Genomic DNA, 19661 nt, shown 5'->3' with positions numbered 1-19661 from the left:
GTATTCTTTGACAAACCTCTATAGGCTTTACAAGTATTCTTTTCCTAGCCTCTTTAGGCTTTATAGATGGGTAATATTTCTGACTTGATTGCGTACATAACTCTCACAGAGAGGATTGAGAATTTCTACACTCACTGAGATTTATGACCTTAGTCTTACAAAGATTTGTGTTTGAGTGTTTGGGTTACTTTCATGAAGAGGGTACATAGATTTACAACACTCACTAAGGTTTTCGTTCATAATTCGAACACCTTAGTTTACATAGATAAAATACAATATTGCATTGTACATTTGACTATGAACGCTCATCTCTGATCTCTTTGCCTCATGAGCTTGATATCACTCTTTTTCTAAAAAGCCAAGCCTTTCAAGATTTGAGGTAGTGATATATATATGGTCTTGTAAAATCTACTCATTGCAAGTGTCCGTTGAAGTAGATATATTCATTCATGACTAGTCTGATATACTCATTTAATGTTGCTTCCCGTTTATGGATATTGCGTGCATTTTTCTTTGCCTAGTTAGTAGTTGTATTCGAATTTAGCAAAGACCTATGAACTTTTTTGTCCTTTTCTGGTCATATAGCTATAGGGCGGTGTCCTTTTCTAAAAAAGTAATGCACTTTTTTTGACATGTGCATGCTTTTGCTTTAGCGTGCGTTTCTTTCTTCTTCTTTTAGTCATGCTATTATGTTGAGAGTGCTTATATGATTGTAGACGGTGCCTGAGTAGTCCTTTGAGACTTGATTCTTTAAAAATTGGCATGCTAGCACTACAACAAAATTACTAGACAGTGACACACATCCTATAGTGATACTATACATGTCACTAAAAATTACTTTTACCCACACAATAACTACAATATATGTTGGTATATTATTAAAAAGTGGGTATATACTATAGTGACACACAAAATATGTTGTTAAATCTCATTCAAAATCAACACTAAAATTGTGTGTAACTATATGTCAAATAGATATATACCTACATATATTGTACCTACATATATTGTATGTCACTACATGTAACATTTCTTGTAGTGTAGTCTTCGTTTGCGTCTAGTAGTTCTATGCGTCTCAACCTCATTCTTCATCTGAGTGTTTGTTGTTGATGTTTTGACTTCTTCTATGGTCTGGTCAACATATTGTGGATGGCTAGATTTGTTCTTTTAATTTTCTGAAGTATCTTTCTGTTTGAGTTATCCTTCATTTGTTGTGTTGTTGACTTCATTCTTGACCTCCTTTCATCTTTCTTCTTATAGCTCTTGATGCTTGATTAACCACTTTTTTGCTTTGTTCAGTTTGTCTGGGTTTCGTAGATTTTGTATTTAATGTAGTTTATTTTGCATTAAATGTTTGCTCGATGATTCTGGGTTACGTGAGATCTTTTCCCGGTTTGTTTATTTCTATGTTTGACTTATAATCATGACTTAGATGTATTTGTACCTTTTCTGACATTTTTGGCTGTGCGAGTATTGTCTTTCTCTGAAGAGTGGTTATACTTGCTCTGACACACACGACTTTAACTTATGAATTTGCGTTCTTGTGTTTCTCTTCTTTCTTTTCATTTCTTTGATGACTCCGTGCACTTTTCTTATGAATGGAGATGATGTATGATCTTCTTTATTGTGTGCAAGGAGAACGGGTCGTTCTCCTTGCAGGACGGGCCGTTCTCCTTGCAGAATGGCCCGTTCTCCTTGCAGCACGGGCCGTTCTCCTTGCAGAACGGCCCGTTCTGCTGCAGATCCACCCACGCGCAAAGAATTTTCTACCTGTGAAGAAACGAGAGGGTGCAGCAGTGAAGAAAAATACATACAAAAGGGAACTTGTACATGGGAAAAGGAAACGTGACCTTTCTCTTGTTGCCATGCATCTACAATGTTGGTGTGGATGAAGAAAAAAACACCTCTCTTCCATAGCTTTCGAAGGCTTGAAGTCCTGTTTCAGCGGAGAGCATCGGGCACCTCTCTTCCACAGCTTAGCATCTGGCACCTCTACCCAGTTAATCCCAAAGGAAGCTTCTGTGAGAGAGCTACGTTCCCCTGCCCAGTTATACCGAAATGGTTAAATTTAAAACCTACCGAAATGGTTGTTGAGGCGGGAAAATTTGGAGAGATTTTTTACGTCGGATACAGTAAACTCCGACGTAAAATTTAAAATTTACGTCGGTCATTAAGTACGTGCGACGTAGATTTTACATTTTACGTCGGACCCTATTAAGTCCAACGTAAAAAAGTTCACAAAATTTACAAAAATGCCACCGCGTCTTTTCTACGTCGTTTTCTGTTTTGACCGACGTAAAAATAGTGACGTAAAAGACTATTTTTCTACTAGTGCTAATATTTGGTTTTTGACCTTTGAGCTACATTTTGCCTTTTGATCAAGCTTGCTCTTGTATCATCTGAGGTTTGATCATTTTCCTTCTTACTCTGGACTTGATTTTGCTTGATCTCTTTATCTGATATCTGATATCTTGTAGCTTTTCTTTTATTTTGATTGCTCGCACTGCCTCTTGGTTCATATATTCTTTATACTTTGACTTGCCCGTATTTATGTCTTTTTTTGAAACACTAACATACTTGTTAGAAATAACAATATGTATTATATTTGTCTCATTTAAAACCTTGCTGGAAGTTTCTTCGTCTGACTTAACACCTTTAGAATAAATCCCTTTTTCCATCAATGAGTATTCAATGGTGATGCTTAGAACTTAGTCATAGGGATGACAAGTAAACTCGTACCGCAAGTAATACTTGAACTTACCCCGACTTTGACAAGAAATACTCGATTTGACCAGATAATACTTGATTTATTCAATTGGCTATAGGGATGAGGATCAGTATATGCTTACCTGTCCCATATCCATACTCATACTCGTACATGTTATTTAAGTTTCTAAAACTTAATTTATTTTTAAAAAAAAAATTGCTTAACATTTAAGTAATTCTTACTCTATTTTAAATTTATATAAAATAAAACTTAACTAATGTAATTCTATAATTGTTACTCTATGTTGAAATTTTTTTGTATATATTTTTAAAAAAAATATTTAATTACTTTTAGTAGGTATTGGCCGAGTACGAGTATACCCGATATCCTACAAGGATGCGGGAATAAGGACACAAATTTCATACTTGTTGGGTTTGGGGATGAGGACAAGTATAGGATATGGGAATAGGGATAGTGAAACTCATATCCACTTTTTCTCATTGCATGCCATCCTTACTTAATTATCACCTTCCAATAAGATCTAGACACTTGAACCACTACTAGCTCACATTAATGAGACATGCCACCTAACCTCCACATCATCAAGAAGACTTTTGACATAAGGGATCCACCTCCTTCTATTGTCAAATATAATACTCATTCAAGTCGGTCCCTTGATTAAACCATTAACTTTGGTACCACTATTAGGCAATGGGGGTTCTCACACATACAAGTCTCTACACTGATATGATATTCTTTACTTTAGGCCTAAACTCTCAAGAATTTTGCTTTTAGTCATTGCCTAAAAGACCTTATACCAATGAAGACTATGTATGTTTTATAAACCCTTATTCCTTTTCACGTTTCGAGGATGTAAGACTTTGTTTTTATTCTAATAGGGATCATGATCCTATGCTAAATTTTTTCAGAAGCACCTTCATGATTTAGAGGAGCTCTAAGCCGTAAAATATTCCAAATTTGTGATGACACATGAAGTTGGCTAAGGGAGAAGATGAAAGCAAGAGAGGGCTTTTCTACTCAATCGGTGCAACAGCATGGTTGTTAGGGTTTTGATGTTTAGCAATAATTGGGAAGAACGCAATTTCCATATGTTCTTCGATGGCAAGCTTTGGGCATCAGGTTTACCAGAATCTTTTGATTCAAGCCTTGGTGGAGCACCCATTTGTCCAGATGCAAAAACTACAACGTGGATCATGTGGTCAACACATTTTACCTGAATACGGGCCCCAAGGAGGTGTGGGAATGGGTGAAGGGGCTCATCGAGGGTGGGTGCCCTCTAGGTTTTCTGATCATCGAAAACGAGTGGCAAACATTTTATGGTGGGGAAGGAGAGGGGCGATGGACATCACCATCGCATGGCGATAGAACAATGAGAATGAGATGCAAGGTTTTCCCTTTTGAAGTCACAAATGTTGAAGTGTATTTTGCTAAAAGTCTCATTTGCGTGATTATTAATTTATCTAAACTTAATCAATTGTCATGTAACTAATTTACTAAACCTCATGTCAAATCAGTTAAATGCTTAAAAAATTTGATACATAGTATCTTAAATTGGTTACTTGATAACTTTCAAACCTTAAATTTCTACCCTGCACATCATGTCTGGAAGTTACAACACTAGAAAGTGGCAAATAAATTGCAACTTGTGAGTGTATGTCGTGTTCCCCATTGATAAGTCTAAAATTATAAGCTACAAAATATGAAGTTTTCCCTAAATGATGACTTTGGGGGTGAATAATGAGAAGGAAAAATAATGAATTTTCCCCTAGTGGGATAAGATATGAGTCGTATAAATTGGGGTTTTGTTTTTAAATCAATGGGTTTAAATTTGGATGAGATCTTAGTGGAGTGTAAGCTTTATGCAATTTTTTTTTATTTTTTATCCATCATAATTGAATTTGATGTCAAAAGAGTTTACAATAATTCATGCATATATGTTTTATTCAACCGAGGTAAATCCATTGATTAATTTAATTATAGTTACTTCTAGAATTTCCCCTTTCCATTATTTTCATTTTATTTTGCTTAATTTTTTTATCATAACTATTACATGAACAAATTAGTATTTTCAAATTGTACATGATATATACAATGAACAAAATAAGTAATCTTACAACATACAACACAAATAAGGACGGAATACACAAGAATGAAAAGAAAGTAAAATACTTAGGTATCGCTTGTGACATAAGTGTTGATGGGTTGTTGTGTACTCGTTGTATTAAGATATATTTTTTCAAGAAAAGCATTAGTATATCTTGTTATGTGTTGGATCTCCATATTATTTTATGATATTTTTCACTTTGGATTTAAACTTTCAAAGATTTTCTTTTGGTCAACACTTAAAAGTTCTCAAGTTCTCATACTAATAAGTATGTGTGTTTTATAAACTCATATTTCTCCTTCTCTCCTAATGATGTGGGACAACATTGGTACGATATTGTCTATTTTAAACTTAAATCCTCATAAATTTGTTTTTTGGTAATCACTCAAAAAACTTCTTATCAATGGAGCATGTTTGTGTTTTATAATCCTATGTTTCTCCTTATTTCTTAATGATGTGGAACCCTTTTTTGCATCTCAACAAGTGCTCTTCCTAGATTTTCCTTTCGCGGGAAAAGTAGAAAAAGGTATGCATAGATAGTTCGAGTCATTAATTGAATAACCTAGTATTTTGTTAGTTCAATGAAATTGGGTCAGGTTTAAAAACATTATCATAACCAACTTCCCAAATTATCCATTGAATAGGGAGCCAATGGATGAAAATTGAATAAAACTTTATCTAAAATGGTTAAAGGCATTACTTAAAAGCAAACTTACCCAAAAGAAGAGATAAAAAAGGATCAAAATGATAGAGAATCTACGATACTTTAATTCATAAATTAGTTCTTTATTCACACGAATAATTTGTACATATGCAAGCTCAAATTCCACTAAGGACTTCCCACAAAAGTAAATGTAAAAAAAATCATTATCAAAATCCCCCTAGTATTTGAACCAGAAAATCTAACTACTTTAGTAACTTATATATGTGATAAGAGAAAGGATAAATGTGTATAAAGAAGAAAACAAGAAAAGCAAAATATTTAATTAGTTCATTGCTTTATAGCAGTTGCCCAAGTCTAATCATAGGGAATTGGTTTGCTAAAGGTGATTTCCCCATCATAAACGTTTTCGACACTTGATCCATGGTTGGACGAGAACAAGGATTTTCACTCAAGCAAGAAAATGCCATGCTTGCAACCAAAATGACATCCCCCACAATTGAATTTAGAGGTTGAGGTGGTCTTTGGTCTAATATATCAATTAGTTTCAAATTACAAGTTACTGTTGCTGAAGATGAACATAACCATGAAGAAATAAGATCTCCTGGATGCTTCCCCATGATGATTTCTAGAGAAAGCACTCCAAAACTGAAGACATCACATTTCTCAGTTACTTCCATAGTTTGGGCAAGCTCTACAACATATCAAAAATTTGAAGTTACAGATAAACCAGTGTAGGGGTTTTTGTATATGCTACAAGTTCACTAACTTATATTTTCCAAATGGATTTTGTATGTGCACACATATCACTTTTGTATACTAATTTTTGCTTAACGATTAGTCCAATTCCTCTATAAGTAAACAATGTTTAAACAAAATTTGAATATAAAATGTTGTACATTAATTAAAAAGAATGTGATCATTTCTATCTATATTTCTAAGAAAGTAAGAATGAAGAAAAAGGGTCCAACCTGGAGCTGCATACCCAAATGTGCCTGCAAATGTGGTCCAAGTGTGTGAACCCAGCTTTAGAATCTTAGCTGTCCCAAAATCAGAGACATGAGCTTCATGTTGTGAATCCAAAAGAACATTCTTGCTTGATATATCACGATGAATTATTGGAGGTGAGCAATCATGATGCATATAGGATAAAGCATTGGCCACTCCTTTAACAACATTCACCCTCATTTCCCACTCAAATGTGGCTGCTTTTGTGTCATTGCACAGTAATTGATCCAAGCTACCCCCTTCCAAAAAATTATAAACCAAAAATGAGAATCGTGGATGTGAGCAAAATCCATAGAGCTTTATAATGTTGCGGTGTCTAATTTCGGTCAAAGCTCTAATTTCATTTTCGAAAGCTTTAAAATTCGAATTTTCTCCATCTTTTTCCAAATGAATTTTCTTCACAGCATAAACCTGACCTGAAGGAAACTCAACCCTGTAAACATATCCTTGCCCTCCCACTCCTATGAGATACCTCTCATTGAAATTATTGGTAGCTTCAATGATATTTTCGAACACAAGTTTTCCATCATGGCTCCATATGGAAAATACTTCTTCAGACTCTGATTTTTCTTTAGCATTTGTTTCTTTCTTCTTTGCTTTCCGACAAAGAATATACATTGAAACACCCACCCCACATAATACTAGTATAAGAGCACTCAAGATAAGGAATAATGGAAGTAGAATGCTTTCATGCCTCTTTTGAATGTGGTTGGTTGGGCAAAGCATCAAACCAATGACATTTCCACACAAGCCTTTGTTATTTTTCAATGATTCAATTGGAGCCTTAAGAAAGGCTCGAGTTTTTGGAAGTGGCCCTTCTAACTGGTTGTTTGATATGTTGACCGAAGTCAAACTTAACATGAGATCAAAACAAGATGGAATAGTACCTGAAAGATTATTGGAAGAGAGATCCAACATTTCTAATTGCTTTAAATCTCCAAGATCTCCTGGTATTGTTCCACTTAACAAATTCCCACTAAGATCAAGAGTTTGAAGAGACTTTAATTGGCCAAAATCAAAAGGAATTATTCCATTTATTTTATTATCGCTCAAATTCAGTTTTATTAATTTGGGCAACATTATTGCTTGTTTTGGTATTGTGCCACTAAACTCGTTTTTTCCAAGATCCAAGAGTTGAAGATTCTGCAACAATCCTATTTCAATGGGAATGTTTCCCGAAAGATGATTGTTATTGATGTTGACTTCAATTAATGATTTTAATTTACTTAGCTCTTTTGGTAGCTTTCCAGTCAAGTGATTTGAAGAAAGATGAAGCCTCCCCAACTTAGTTGCCCCAACAAGCTCGATTGGTATGCAACCAGAAATATTATTGTTGGATATCTTCAAGGTATCAATGCTAGGGCACTTACCCCAATTTGGTGAAATTTGGCCGTAAAACTTATTGTCACTCAAATCAATGTATTCCAAATTTGGATAGACACCAAAATCATGTGCTATATCTCCTTCCAATTGGTTTCCTTCCAGCCTGAGTCTAGCAATACTAGAGCAATTCTTTAAGCTTCTTGGAACTGGACCTGTGAAATGGTTGAGATGAGCAGTAAAGAATGCCAGTGACCCAGATGAGCAAATTTCAGGTGGTAAATGACCTGTGAAATCATTATCGGCCAGTAACAAGGAATACCAATAGGGAATGTCATTCAAGGATTGTGGAATGTTGCCATTAAGTTTGTTGGTGGACAATTCCAAAGTAGTGAGACTTTTCAAATTTCCAACTGTGGCTGGAATTGTTCCTGAGAGATGGTTTACTTGGAGACTAAGGACATCCAAATTGATCAAATTTCCTACTGAGGGAGGAATTGTTCCAAAAAGATTGTTAAATCCTAAATACAACACTATTAGCTTTGTCAAGTTTCCAATGGTGGACGGAATCGATCCGGAAAAGTGGTTTACATCTAGTGCAAGTTCCACTAAATTGGCCAAGTTTCCAATGGTGGAAGAGATTGATCCAGAAAGTGTGTTGTTATCAAGGTAGAGCAAGGTCAAGTTAGACACATTCCACAAAGAGGATGGAATTGGCCCTGATAGAAGGGAGTTATTAGAAAGGTAAAGTTCATTTAAATTACTCAAGTTACCTATTGTTTCAGGGATACTACCGGATAGAGAGTTTGTTGACAAATCAATAAGCTTAAGGTTTGTCAACATTCCAATGTCTTGAGGAATGGGACCGAAAAGGTTATTCTCCGCAATGCTTAGATACTCCAACTTGTTCAACTTTCCGATCTCTAGAGGAACGTGGCCTAAAAAATTGTTGGTGCCTAAATCTAGATATGACAATTTGGACAAGTTTGCTATGGAATTAGAAATTGTTCCACTTAGTTGACATGTGGAAAGATCAAGGCCTTGTAAACTCCTTAGTGACCACATTTCTTGAGGGATGGAGCCATGGAAAGAATTTAAAGAAAAATTCAAAACATTTATTTTGGACATATTACCAATTTGTGGGGGAATGGTTCCATAAAAGGAGTTGTTGTAGATATTTAGGCTAAGGAGGTTAGCGAAAGAGGAGAAGTTGAGTGTGTGAAGTGTACCTTTGAGTCCATAATCTGGAAGATTTATGGAGGAGACAGAGTTTGAGAAACATTGAATTCCTTTCCATTTGCATGGACTATTACCTCTCCATGTTGACAAGAGATCTTGGCTGGTTTTGTCAAGGCTATTTTTCCACTTTAACAGTGCCTTTGCTTCACTGTTTTTCGCTGCACCTTGATCACCAACGGCAACTATGATTTTGGAAAAACTAGCAACTTGGGGTGAAGAGTATGATAGAAAGACCAACAGAAAATAGAAAAGAATCTTGATGGATACCATGGTTCTTAGTATAAAAGGATTTCTGGATCAACAATACAATCAGATTCTTGGAAATGGATGGTGTCTTGTGGTGGCGACAGAATTTGGAGCTGGGATATTCTTAAATAGGAAATAATCAAGTGGCATTAGTGGGTACTTATTATGACTTGACTACACTTTTCAAAGTCTAGCACTATAAGCCAATACACATTTATGCACAAAACATGTAGTCACTCGTCTAAAGTCCTGTCTCAACTATTATTTCACTTGATGGTGCAATAGAAATTAACAAAGAGGGCCGTAATGGAAGACCAATAAAAATATAACTTTGAAAGCAAAGAGGACCATTGAAAGACCCACTAAATTATAGTGCTTTAGATATCCACTCAAAACAGTGTACCATTAAGGGAGATGAAATAAAGATTCTAATGAAAACTTAAGAAAATATACTTAATATTATTTATTGTACCATATTTTAAAAAATATTATGATAAAATATATCTGAAAAAAATATTAGGATAAAATGCATTTATTAATTGTGACAGAATATAATTATCAAGAAAATATGTATTTGACCTTTTAATTTGATTGAGACCAACTCTTTTTATTTCAGTTGTTATAACTGATAGTTTATTTTTTATTATGCAAATAGTGAAAATAAACTTAAGAAAAAGATGATAGATGAATTTTTAATTAACTGTTTATTTTTATATTGAGAGATTGATTTAAATTTTATACATATTCTATATTATTAACAAATTTTATGATTTATAAATATTTTTAATAAGTTAGATAAATGATATGATATATTTAATTATTAAAATTTAATTTTTATTTAAATCCATTATTAAAAAATTAGCCCTTCTTTATGGAATATAAATTTGTCTATGCTCTTATATCATCTCTCTAATATTGTTGGGCTTTTAAATCAACTTGGATCCTCTACAATGGTCATGCCTTTTACAGCATGATCTCAACCGTTGGATTATTCGCAACTATATGAGTTAGTTTTTTAGTTGTTAACTCATGTTTATATGGTGCTCTTAGCATCGAGTTTTGGACGGTGTAAGTTACATTTAAGCGAAGATTAGTCATTAATTCTAAAATAATAAACATATAAAAGAAAATATTATGAATAATAATTGGTAATTTAATTAGTAAATGATCATATTTAATTTATATTATTTCTTAGTTATGTAATTATTAGCTGGTATATATATTTATAAATAAGTTAGTCTTCTCTAATTTATATATATTCTTTATTCTCTTTGTTATTAATTTATTATCTTTCTTTCATAATGTGTTTATGGAAAAAAAAATTCCTATAAAAAAACTCATTTATAATTTCTTTCTATTTTTAACTCACCCCACCAAATGGAGCTGCATACCCCGCAATTGTTTTAGTTAATATTTATATCCATCACGCCGCAAATGTTTTAGAATATATATAAAAAAAATATTTATATATTTACGTTAATACTAAAAAATTTATATAATATTTTTAAATGTTTTCTAAAGTTATTATTCATCATGTATTCATAGTTTTAAATCATAGAGTGAGGATTTTTTTTTTTGTAAATAAAGTTATTTGTCCATTAATTATTGACAATTTTAAGCCATTGAAAAAGTATAGAATTTTAATTTGCAAATTATTTTATTGAAGGAATATAATGAAAATAATATTCCATTAGTCATTTAAAGTATTCAAATTTTGTTACACAAAATTATGTTAATATATTACACTTTAAGTTTTAATTTATAACCTCAACCAATAAGATTGATTTAATAAGATTTTTATGAATTAATTGTTTCATTAACTAATTTTTATTTATTTGGTGTACAATTGAAGTAAAAATTTGTGACGTCGTCTATATTGTTTTGGATCTCTTTCCACCTCTTCATGTTAAATAATTATTTTTATTTTGCGTGTTTTTCAAACTCACTTTAGCAACACACCATAATCGCTGAACGATTGTTGAATGTGCAGTAAATGGATTGGTGATCCACGAGATCCCTTGGAAAAAATCATGTTAAGAAGATCTTCAATTTCTTCATGTGAGGATCGATCAACGATCTTAACTAGAATTGCTGAGTCGTAATTGCTGAACGATTTGACGTAACTTCACATTCCTCCCTTTGTTCGTGATTCTTGAGCTAAGAAGAGTTGAATTTGAAACCTCCAGTCCTAGAGAATGGACAAAAATTAGATGAAACCTACTTAAAAGCATTTACACTTTAGTAAACTAAAATATGTACAAAAGTTTTCGTGATATAATTTTCCTTTGGAGGCATTTCCTACAAGGATTTTTTTTTCCCTTGTCTAGGAATCTGAAGTTAGAAAAATTAGTTTCACACATTTAATTTATTAATTAAAAATAATATTTTTAATTAAATTTTTTTATAAATAATCTTTATCTTTCTTTATCATAAAATTATTCATTGTTCTATTGAACGATGAAAATTAAACATTCTCGAATTAAATAAAAAGTTTTATTCTATAATATGTGATGTTACTTTTATTTTCTTATTTAATACAATAAAAATTATTATTATTTATTTAATATATAAATATTTTCATAAATACTCATGAATAATCAAACATATTTTTATTATTCATGAGAATCATAAATTATGACTATCAAATATGAAAAAAAATTCTCATATATCAAATGTATTTTATTATTAGTACCATCGTTGAATAATTTAAACTCTGTGATAAAAGGAATACTTCCTTTATTAGAATATGAATTACTATAAGTTGCATCATTATTATAACCTTTTTAAAAGCTTATAACACAAGTTTGTATATATATAAAGAATTAAATATATTTTTAATCTTTAAATTTTTTAAATTATTATTTTTAGTTTCTGAACAAATTTTATTTGATTTTAATTAGTTTCTGAATGTTTTCTCTGTGAACAAAATTTTCAATACTTGAAACCAAAATGTTAACAGAAAAAAAAAAAAGTTATACTGCGACATAAATTATTATACTGCGACATAAATGGCTTTAAAAATGTTATAACTTATTATTAAAAAATTATAAATTATTATTAAACATATTCTGTAATCTAATCGTGATATAACCAAAAACAAATATTTAATTATATATGTTAACAAATAAATAATATATTTCAATGCATTAAATAATATGATAATATATTATTATATGATTTAATAAAATATTTTTCACAAATAATTTGAAATTAATTTATAAAACGAAACAATTAATTCTTATTGACTACGTGTTTGGTTCCTAAAATATCAGGAATCGATAAGAATACCCCCTCTGCGTCCTCTGCGTCTCATACAATCATGGAAGTTCAAAAAGTATCCTAAAATAAATAATATTTTTAGTTTTAATGTAATAATAATTATTTATTTGACTTAAATGTATTTTGATCTCTTAAGCAATATTTTAAAAATTAGATTAGTCATGAAACTAGTTACGTTAATAAATTAGTGTATCAGAAATGAACTCATAAATCACTAATTGGGTTGTATAACAATTTTTATTAAATTTTTTTAAAAAAATTATTCATGTATAATATATTTCATATTTATAGATTTCAAAAAAATTCATATCATGGCTTAAATAATTCTATAAAAAATTATAGTTAGTATATATTAATAAGGCAATTAAATTATTGATTTAATTGCACACATTAAAAATTTAAAATATAAATTATATGCACTTATCTATGTACACCTATAATTGATGATACAAAATAATGTATAACTTGTTAAGGGGTTGCTCTCTAGTTATATATTCTTTAATTGTCTTATTTTTAGTCGATGTAAGACTTGAGTTTTTTTCAATACACCCTCTCACGTTTAGTACTATTAGACTTAGTAAGTGGATAAATGGTAGGTGATCCTTTTTGAATAATTTAGGATAGTTGCCCATTTTTAAGGATCTATGATACCTTTGATATCATCTTAAAATTGTGAATTTAAACCTATCTCAACTCTACAAAATCGACTTGTAAACTGAAGATTACTCTACACTTATATATTCTTTAATTACCTTAATTCTAATCAATGTGAGACTTAAATTTTTCTAATAATATCATAAATGCGAGGAAAAATGGTTTCAATAGAATATAATTTCATGTATGTATGGATATTTTAATATATTTGATTAATGTATAGCAAAACATTCTGTTGTTGGAGTGGTTAACTCAATTTACCACTATTATAACCCGGACTTAGTATCCGATCTATCTTGTGATAGTTTTGTTTCATTTTACTAAAAATTTACTTTGAGTAAAAACACATTTTGGTAGTGTAAAATTAAGTAAAAAATAGAGAGAAATTTAAAATTTTAAAATTGTATTTTATATAATTATATTTTTAATGTAAAAAAAAAGTTATTTAGATAATAAAATTTTTATGTTTGACTAATTATTTTTAAATATAAATTTAAAGAATGGGGTAGGGATAGTCTTGTTCATGCTTTTTTTTAATGAAAATTTTTACATAAATTCACTCACAAGAGAGTGAAATTAAATTTATACAAACTTTACCACAATATCATCTCAAATTCACTTAAATCTTCTCTTTTAAACACATTTTTTTTTAGTTTTATAATCCCTTTTTCTCTCTCTTCCTTTTTCATTATCTACTATTTTAACCGTAAGTCTGTCGGTACTAGATCTCATTATACATTAATCTCATTCTTAACCTAAGTTTCTCTCTAACTTGGGCGTCAAAGTATTTTTATAATGTCCCTATTACCGTGAATATTGGACCAATAAAGACATCATCCCGTCGTTGGAGCATTTGCAGGATTTTGGTAAGAACATTTGGTGCATACTGTGCGGCCAAAATGAAACTATCATCCAGCCACACATGATTTCCACTCAAAACCAAATAATGCAACAACGACATCCGCGACTACTGGCTACCCCGGGCTAGTCTTGATATCCGCCACCACCATTATGTTGTTTGTCGTCCACCGCTAAACTTCTATAATGCATGGAAGCCATGCAGAAATGCAATGAGAAAGCCTTTGTGGCCTTTCACTAGCAGTATGAGGCCAATCGACGTTTTGATCTTCCCCCTTTAATTTATTATTGAAGAGACATTAATTATCCTTTATGTTCTTTTTTTCTTTTGATTGTTACACAAAAGTCACTCGCTAATTCATTTAAATAGCATTGTTATGTTTTCAAAGAAAATTAAAGGAAATAACATACATGTAGGCCTAGACAAAACAAGGTCAAGCTTCCGAGCTTGCCATCAAGTCGCAAACTTCCAAGTTCATGCATGATTTATGAACGAACAAGCTTTTGTGTCCAACTTCACGCATGATTTTTGAGTGAACGAGCTATCGCGTTTGTAACACGAATTTTTCACACGCGATTTCTAAGTAAATTAGTTATTGCATCCAACTTCATGTGTGATTTCTAAGTGAATGAGCTCTTGCTTTCGAGTTTAAACACAATTTCTGAGTGAATGAGCTCTTATGTTTGACTTCACATGCAATTTTGAGAAAACGAGTGCTCATGTCCAACTTCATATGTGATTTTCGAGCGAACGAGCTCTCACATCCAAGTTCACACGCAATTTTCAAGCAAACGATCTCTTGCATTCGACTTAACATGCGATTCCAAGCAAATGAGCTCTTGTGCCCAACTTCACATGCAATTTTCAAGCGAATGAGTGCTCACGTTCATGTTCAAGCACAATTTTTGAACGAATGAGCTCGCACGTTTGAGTTCACACATGATTTCATAGATAATGAGCTCTTACGTTTGAGTTCACATGCAATTTCTAAGCAAACAAGCACTCGCGCCAAAGTTCACGCATGATTTTTGAGCGATAGAGCTCTCGCATCAAAGTTTACATGTGATTATTGAGCAAATGAGCTCTTGCGTTGGACTTCACATGTGATTTTTTAGCGAATGAGCTCTTCCATTCAAGTTCACATGCGATTTCCAAGCAAATGAGCTCTCGCGTCTGATTTTATACGCAATTTCTGAGCAAGCGAGCTCTTGCGCACACGCAATTTTTAAGCAAATGAGCTTTCACATTCTTCTACGTTCCTATGCAATTTTCAATCATATGAGTTTTCACGTGCATGTAATTTTTAAGCAAACAAGCTTTGGTGTTCATCTACAATTTTCTTGTGCAAGTTCTAAGTAAAAGGGCTCTCGTGCATAGGTGATTTTTGAGCAAATGAGCTATCACATTCCTCAACAACATTATTGCATAATTTTTTAGTGAACGAGCTTTCGCACACACAATTTTTGAGCAAACAAGCTCTCGAGTTCCTCTACATTGTTCCAATGTAATTTTTTAGCAAACGAGTTCTCGTGCGTATGCAATTTTCGAGCAAATGAGCTTTCACATTCCTTTACAACATTCTTGCATGATTTTCGAGAGAATAAGCTCTTGTGCATACACAATTTTTGAGTAAATGAGCTACTGTGTTCCTTTATTACATTCCTACATGATTTTTGAGCGTACAAACTCTTACACATGCATAATTTTTTAGCAAACAAGCTCTTGTGCCTTGAAGATTACAAGTCTTTGTGCTTTTGCATGATTTCTGAGCAAACGAGCTCTAACACCTTGAAGATTATGAACTTTCAAGCTCTTAAACAATTATTGAGCTTCTAAGCTCTCGCATCTTGAAGATTATGAGCTTCGAGACCCTAAGTGATTACTAGCTAGTCAACTCTTCAAGCACTTTGGTTCAACAAATTTAACCTTCCACAATGAATCTAACACGAAGCTAGTCATAATTTGATCTAACTGCTCCTCACCCTCGCTAAAGAAACTCAACATCTCTAGTGTAGAAGGGAAACTTCACTCATAACTCCTTTACTCTAAAGAGCTTGGAGCTTATGTACTGTACCGTCTAGGTAAAAACCCGACAAGTGTACCGTCTAGGTAAAAACCCGACAAGTGTACCGTCTAGGTAAAAACCCGACTAGTGTACCGTCTAGGTAAAAATCCAACTAGTGTACTGTCTAGGTAAAAATCCGACTAGTGTACTGTCTAGGTAAAAATCCGACTAAGTTACCTCTCGTCTAAGTTTCAGTACAGACCTAATCGGTCATAGCCCGACTCGACCTGCTAAGCTCGATTCCTCTCGCCTACAAGGGAACCACTCGGCAATTACCTTACTGGACCCTCGGTATGGGTCCAGTCGGTCGGAATCTGACCAAGCTCGTTCCCATTAACTCGCACCATCATGATAAGAACGGTTAGGGAAATCCCTTGATTCTCGGGGCCCAAGAAGCCCATGAACGACGTACCATAAAACCCAAAACCCTAAAGTTGAGCAGGCAGATTACACTCTTGAATGCTCTGGCTTTGAGGCTTGACTTAGGAAAAAACCCTAGCGCGTCTCTTGGCCGGAACATTTTGGCGCCCACCGTGGGGCTACGGTGAAACTCTTCCTACGCCCCAAGAAACAAAAAAAAAACCTACACTTTACCATAGCGAGAGGCGGCAACAACAACAACTCGCAACCACCAACCATGGAGGAGATGATGACCATGATCAATGGCATGAAAGAGGAGCGCGACCCAGAGAGAGAGAAGGAGAGGAAGTTTCCCGCACAAAAACAGAGTTGGCTCTGTGTTTTCGTCCGTGTAAGGTCTTGCACCGTTGGATCGAGCTGATTTTTGGACTATAGGTTCCAGAAATATGTTTCTTCATTCTGACCGTTCGGATTGTCAATCTGAGGACTGGTTTGTCGAAAAACAGCTCCATATCAGTGGGTGAAAGTGTTCCAGCACAAAACAGAGCTGGTACTGTGTTTTAATCGGTGTGAAGTCGTTCACCGTTGGATCGGCCTGATTTTTGGGCTATAGGTTCAGGAAGTGAGGTTCTTCATTCTGACCGTTCGGATTGTCAATCTGAGGACTGGTTTGTCGAAAAACAGCTCCATATCAGTAGGTGAAAGTGTTCCAGCACAAAACAGAGCTGGTACTGTGTTTTAATCGGTGTGAAGTCGTTCACCGTTGGATCGGCCTGATTTTTGGACTTTAGGTTCAGGAATTGAGGTTCTTTATTCTGACCGTTCGGATTGTCAATCTGAGGACTGGTTTGTCAAAGAACAGCTTCGTATCAGCAGGTGGAACCGTTTGACGCGAAACAGGATCCTAGTCAACATCTAATGGACTTTCGTGCTCAGATGTCAATTCGTGGAGGAAGCATGGGAGTCTGCTGCGAGGGTGTTATGCTAAAAAGGTTTTTAATGAGGTACCATCAAATAATAAAATCATTATTTTCAAATTGATTCTGACTTGTAGGCAAACTCGTGATTATCGGCAATAGTCCGGCTGGGCGAGTATAAATAACTCGAAGACCAAACTCGTGATTGTCGGCAAAAGTCCGGCGGGGCGAGTATAAATAACTCGAAGAACTCGTGATTGTCGGCAATAGTCCGGCTGGGCGAGTATAAATAACTCGATTGATAAAACTCGTGATTGTCGGCAAAAGTCCGGCTGGGCGAGTATAAATAACTCGAAGACCAAACTCGTGATTGTCGGCAAAAGTCCGGCGGGGCGAGTATAAATAACTCGAAGAACTCGTGATTGTCGGCAATAGTCCGGCTGGGCGAGTATAAATAACTCGATTGATAAAACTCGTGATTGTCGGCAAAAGTCCGGCTGGGCGAGTATAAATAACTCGAAGAACTCGTGATTGTCGGAAAAAGTCCGGCTGGGCGAGTATAAATAACTCAAAGAACTCGTGATTGTCGGCAATAGTCCGGCTGGGCGAGTATAAATAACTCGATTGATAAAACTCGTGATTGTCGGCAAAAGTCCGGCTGGGCGAGTATAAATAACTTGATTGATAAAACTCGTGATTATCGGCAAAAGTCCGGCTGGGCGAGTATAAATAACTCGAAGAACTCGTGATTGTCGGCAATAGTCCGGCTGGGCGAGTATAAATAACTCGGTTGATAAAACTCGTGATTGTCGGCAATAGTCCGGCTGGGCGAGTATAAATAACTCGATTGATAAAACTCGTGATTGTCGGCAAAAGTCCGACTGGGCGAGTATAAATAACTCGAAGACAAACTCGTGATTGTCGGCAAAAATCTAACTGGGCGAGTATAAATAACTCGAAGACCAAAAATCGTGATTGATCGGTTCAAATTCGACTGGACGAGCACAAACTCGACACGGCTTTAGACCGATTGTCATTCATCTTGCAACACGGCATCACATGGATCGGAATATGGCCGACCGGCCGTATTAAATTTGGTTCTATACATTATGCGAATCAGACTTTGGCCGACTAAACGTACAAAATTTTTTGAATAGTCAGAATTGGAACGACTGGGGTCGTAAGATCTAACGCTTAACTTGGAAAATTTCCACTTCTTTTTTACGATTCGGAATTTTACCGAATGGCTACGCAAATTTCATTCTGACAGAAATTTTGTTTGTTATGCAACTCAGAATTTGGTCGACTCGCTTCGGAATATTTTAATCTTCAACTAGGAAAGTTTCCATTGGTCTAGTAAATTTCATTTTACAAGGTTTTCAACTCATTATACAAATCGGATTATCACCGACTCATTTAGAAAAATTTTCATGACTTATGCTAAAAATTTTCCGTTTGTTTTCGGAGCTTAGGCGATTTGTTTGGTCAAATTTTCTTTCCAATTACATAGAATCAGCAATAGGGTGATCCAACCCCGCAAAACTCAAAAAAAAAAAAAAAAAAAAAAACATTGTTGAACTCGGCATATGGCCGATTATATTTGGTCATCGAAAGTATTTTTCGTGACTTATGCTAAACGGAATTTAGGTTCTTATCAAACCCCGTGATAACTTAAAATAATAGTGATCCATTTACAAAGGTAATCGGCTTTGAGGCGATCACTATTGTTCAAGAACCCAACATGTAAAAACCGTTTTTGTTACTTAGAATTTTTTGGATCGTAAGTGAAGTCGGGATTTCGGCGGTTACTCATTGAAGCCGGAATCTTGACGACTATTACTTATTGCCCCAATCTTTTAACTTAGAATAATCTTGATGCATGGAGTATGCCAATCGGAATTTACGCGATTATACTCGTTTTAATGGTGATACTTCTAAGCAATGATATTTGTGATTCACTGTTTATGGTTATCAGAATTTCGGAGACTACTTTTGGTTAACTTAGAATTACTATACCTTTTGTTGAGATCGAAATTCTGGCGATTGTTTTGGTTTTAAAACCTCCATATTTCTAGTGTACGGGCTAGGCCGGATTCCGACCATGGGGTTAACAAGGGACAGGTCGGCAATGGCTAAGCCGACCCTCTATCTAGCAAAGCCTTCTCGCCTTACACGCTCAAGGCTGGAGGGCTAGTGTACGGTCTAGGTCGGATTCCGACCA

General features: G+C 34.1%; 1 protein-coding gene across 1 annotated transcript; it reads right to left on the bottom strand.

Annotated features, from left to right (window-relative positions):
* Positions 1 to 5597: 5597 nt before the first annotated feature.
* On the bottom strand, positions 5598 to 9486 carry LOC109789629 (uncharacterized). The gene is made up of 2 exons (XM_020348633.3): positions 6465 to 9486; positions 5598 to 6187 (listed from the first exon to the last, which is right to left on the bottom strand). The coding sequence occupies exons 1-2, from the start codon at positions 9328 to 9330 to the stop codon at positions 5832 to 5834; spliced, it is 3222 nt and encodes a 1073-aa protein (XP_020204222.2). The 5' UTR covers positions 9331 to 9486; the 3' UTR covers positions 5598 to 5831.
* Between the last annotated feature and the right edge of the window lie 10175 nt (positions 9487 to 19661).

The sequence above is a fragment of the Cajanus cajan genome, chromosome 4 (assembly GCF_000230855.2).
Source record: "Cajanus cajan strain Asha chromosome 4, NIPB_CcT2T_4, whole genome shotgun sequence".
NCBI lineage: Eukaryota > Viridiplantae > Streptophyta > Magnoliopsida > Fabales > Fabaceae > Cajanus > Cajanus cajan.
Note: the sequence above shows the minus strand (reverse complement) of the source record. Positions and strands in the feature narration are given on the sequence as shown.

Bases quoted from the DNA above. Each gene is read 5' to 3' on its own strand.
- LOC109789629 (XM_020348633.3), bottom strand. From the start codon at position 9,330: ATGGTATCCATCAAGATTCTTTTCTATTTTCTGTTGGTCTTTCTATCA. The intron at 6,188-6,464 runs GTTGGACCCTTT...GATATGTTGTAG, and splicing joins ATTTGGGTATGCAGCTCCAG to AGCTTGCCCAAACTATGGAA.